Source organism: Aureococcus anophagefferens, assembly GCF_000186865.1.
Source record: "Aureococcus anophagefferens unplaced genomic scaffold AURANscaffold_3, whole genome shotgun sequence".
Lineage (NCBI taxonomy): Eukaryota > Pelagophyceae > Pelagomonadales > Pelagomonadaceae > Aureococcus > Aureococcus anophagefferens.
In genome coordinates, this window is record NW_008705563.1 from 265,169 (window position 1) to 268,909 (window position 3,741).

The window sequence follows — 3,741 nt, forward strand, 5'->3', positions numbered from 1 at the left end:
CCGACGAGCTGCACCGCCGCGCCGCCCGGGGCGACGAGGTAGAGGTAGTCCGTCCAGGAGTCGGACGACGACGCGTAATCCGTAAACAGCACGTGCGGCGTCTCCGCGGCGCGCGCGTTCTCCAGGAAGCCGTCGAGCACGTTGGACCGGCCGAGGCGGTGGCCGATGTGGCCGTCCATCCACTGGTCGAAGCCGCTCGTCTCCGAGACCAGCGCCGCCGCGTGCGCCGCGATCCGCGCGTCTTCGAGCGCACCGACGTCCCAGTCCGGCGAGCCGTGGGCGATGTAGTGGACCTCCACGGCGCGCGTCGGCGCGTCCGACGGGAAGCGCAGCATGGCGACGCGCGAGCCGCCGACCGCGCGGTCCAGCGCCGTCTCCGCGCCGAGGACGTCCCGGTAGAAGGCGACGGCCGCGTCGACGTCCGCGGTCGCGTAAGAGACAGCCAAAGCCGTGAGCGCGGGCAGCTCGCGGAACTTGGACCCGACCAAATGGCCCGGCGGCGGCAGCGCCGCGGAGTAGCGCGGCAGGGGCCAGGTCTCCGTGACCGCCGCGGGCGCGTTCGCGGACACGAGCTCGACGACGACGAGCGAGTCCGGCACGGGCACGACGAGCGAGTAGGTGAAGGAGGTGCCGTCGGCGGCCGGCGCGCGCACGACTTTGTAGGAGACCCCCCCGCAGTCGAAGCGCGCCGCGTACGCGTCCAGGTCGTCCGCGTAGAGCGACGCGTGCGTCTCGAGCGCGTCGCTCGGCCCCGCGGCGGCCAGCGCGGCCCGCGCGGCGCCCGCGAAGGTCCGCTCGGCGCCGGCGACGTCGAAGCCGCCGCTCGGCCGCGCGGGCGCGGACACCGCGTGGAGCTGGAAGGCGGCGTCGCTGTGGTTGCCGAGGATGACCTTGCCCCAGGTCGCGCAGCCGCCGTCGACCCAGCTCTCGTTGCCGACGAGCCAGGGCGTCGTCGGCAGGTAGCCCAGGAGGAACGACGCGACGGCCACGGGGTCCGTCGCGGGCCACGTCATCTTCGTGGTCTGGCTGTGGCCGGAGCCGAAGGCCGCGGTGTGGTACGTCTCCGCCGCGAAGGACGTCGTCGCGGTGGTTCCGTCGCGGAGCAGCGCGACGCCGACGAGGGCCGCGGCGAGGGCCAGGGCCAGCGGCGCGAGGCGGCGCAGCATGGCGTCTTGTTCTTTCGGGGGCTGCTGTGGGCTGCCGATGACGACGCGCTCTGTGCAAGGATGAGTGTGCTTTTGACGATGTGGGCTGCCGACGACGCGGGCTGCCGACGCCGCGGGCTGCCGACGACGCGGGCTGCCGACGACGCCCGCCGACGATGCCGCACGCGAATATCGAGGCTGGCAGTGCCGCCACGCCCAGCTGGCTTCAAGAAGGCATGCTTCTTGAACAACATGCGTCGAGTTCACCATCGTCCTTCCCTTTTCCACAAAACAGCCGAGCCCGACATCGCGGCCAGCTCGCTCGCCTTCGCGTTGCAGCGCTCGTCAACAGCTCCACAGAGACAAGCCCGCAGCGCTCGTCAACAGCAAAGACAAGGCCGCAGCGCTCGTCAACCAACTCGCCAGCAGCGCTCGTCACACCACCTCCGCACACACAAGATGCCGGCGACCGTCATCGTCGCCAAGTGCGCCGCCGAGGTCCCCGTGGAGGCCGTCGGCGGCAAGCCCACGACGGTCTACTGGGACATCTGCGGCCTCGGCCAGTGCCCGCGCTACGCGCTCGAGCTCGCGGGCGTCGACTACGTCGACGTGCGCGTCGACGCCGGCGACGCGTCGGCGCCCGACTACAAGGCCATCTGGCTCCAGCAGGCCAAGCCCGGCACGACGGCCGCGGGCCTGCACTTTTCGAACCTGCCCTACTACCTCGACGCGGACGTGAAGCTCGCGCAGTCGAACGCGTGTTGCGCTACCTCGGCCGCAAGCACGGCCTCTACGGCGCCGCGGGCGCGGAGCACGTCGTCGACGTCGTCCTCGACCAGGCGACGGACCTCGACAACGCGATCACGGGGCCCTGCTACCGCGACTTCGCGGCGCTGAAGCCCTTCTTCCTCGACGTCCTGCCGGAAAAGCTCGACGCGTGGGCCGCGCGCCTCGGCGGCGGCCCCTACGTGACGGGCGCGTCGCTCTCCATCGGCGACCTGAAGATCTACGAGACGCTCCGCAAGCTCGCGCTCATCGAGAAGGCCCAGGGCACGGCCGTGCTCGCGCGCTACGCGTCCCTCGCGGCCTTCGTCGCCCGCGTCGACGTCGACCTGGGCACCTACCGCGCGTCGCCGGCCTTCCTCGAGCGGCCGCTGAACAACCCCCACGCGCAGTTTCGCTAAAGGCGGGTCTAAGGAGGTTGCGAAAAAAAAAGGCAAAGGCAGCTTCATGTTGAATGCAGGAGGCGCCCCAAAAAAAAATGCCAGACACCATGACGGATTTTTGGTGCCGGCGACCGGCGCCCACCCACCCACCTCCCGACCAATCAGCGAGCTCCTTTTTCGTTGGTTGCCTTCAAGTTGCCGCATCGCGCGCGCGGGACCGCGCGGCGCCGCGGTTCGACCGGGAGTCGCCGGTGCCGCTGCAGGAGCCGCCACCATGCAGCCGCGGGTCAGCCGACGAACGCCGGGCACTAGTGCCGGGCGCGGCCCGACTCGACGAGGACACCGCCGTGGCCCATGCACTTCCTCCCGGCTCCTGAGGCCTCTCCTGGCGCGGCGCGGGACGCGGGACTCCCGGGACGCGCGCGTTACAAGTACCCTTTAAGTACACTTCGGGTTTTTGAAACCCGACCCCCGGGCCCACCCACCCACCCCGCCATGGTGTCGGATCTTTTGGCTTCGGTGCCTCCTGTTGAATGTCACTTACCAATCGTCGGCCGGAACGCAACTTTAACTTATTGAACCTAGAAGTTTACTTTCGAAAAGTGGTTGGACGTCGTCGTATGATGGTCGCACGATCTCTGATGCTGGGTTTGGCATGTTCCAGGCCAGGGGGAGAGAAACTGAGCACACTTCGCAGTGGGAATCCGGGGTCGGGCATTCCAAAACTTCAGCCCGCTCGTCTCGGGAACACGCAGGAGCTGAGATCATTTTTCCCTCTCTCTCCCCCGCGCGCGAGGCGGTCCCCGCGGCGAGGTTCTGGGTGCTCGAACATACTACACTTTTCAGACCGCGCGCTCGTCGCCCCGATTCCGGCCGGCAGCCGAAAGAGTGTAGTATGTTCGCCCCCCCCGAACCCCAGACGCAGCCCCGCTCCGCCGACCAACCACATCGTCTCGAGCGAAAGACGACGTTTCAGCCGAGCGATACATCCCTCCCTCAGGCTTGCCCCTCGGGGCCCCCCCTTCACTCGCTCTTCGGGGCTCCGCCCTTCGGGGCGCCGGGGAAGCTGATCCTCCCCCCGTGGGCCTCCGGCCCCTGCTGGGGGGCAGCTGCCCCGCCTACTTCAACTTCTTCCGTCCGGGACCTATAGGCCGCGTGTGCTCTTGTGCATGCGGCTTCCCCGACGCTAAATACAAAATAATAATAATAATAATAATTTCACTGCAACTTGGTCCGTCGAATGTGGTTCAACTTTCGGCATTCTGCGGACGGGCCAGGCGGAGCAAAGCCAGCTTGTGTACCTCGACGATTCGCCTTGTCTCTACGTCGCCTGCAGCAGCCGGTCCACCATCGCCAGTCGGTGCCCGCAGCTCGCGCGCCGTGCCCGCCATGTTGTTGCAAGATAGACAGGACAGCAGCCGGTCGTCGCC

At 68.2% G+C, this 3,741-nt stretch overlaps 2 protein-coding genes across 2 annotated transcripts in view; one reads left to right on the forward strand and one right to left on the reverse strand.

Moving 5' to 3' along the window:
• The window catches only part of AURANDRAFT_61542 (hypothetical protein), a gene marked incomplete at both ends in the record, with an annotated part of 2,801 nt that extends 1,635 nt beyond the window's left edge, over nucleotides 1–1,166 (reverse strand). Inside the window, one exon of the mRNA XM_009035843.1 lies at nucleotides 6–1,166. Coding sequence (XP_009034091.1) covers nucleotides 6–1,166 — 1,161 coding nt within the window. The remainder of the gene's footprint in view (nucleotides 1–5) is intronic.
• A 438-nt stretch (nucleotides 1,167–1,604) lies between these two features.
• AURANDRAFT_61543 (hypothetical protein) lies at nucleotides 1,605–2,329 on the forward strand (the record flags this gene model as incomplete). The annotated part of the gene is made up of 2 exons (XM_009035359.1): nucleotides 1,605–1,880; nucleotides 1,985–2,329. 2 exons carry the CDS (start codon nucleotides 1,605–1,607, stop codon nucleotides 2,327–2,329), a joined length of 621 nt encoding a protein of 206 aa, XP_009033607.1.
• Between the last annotated feature and the right edge of the window lie 1,412 nt (nucleotides 2,330–3,741).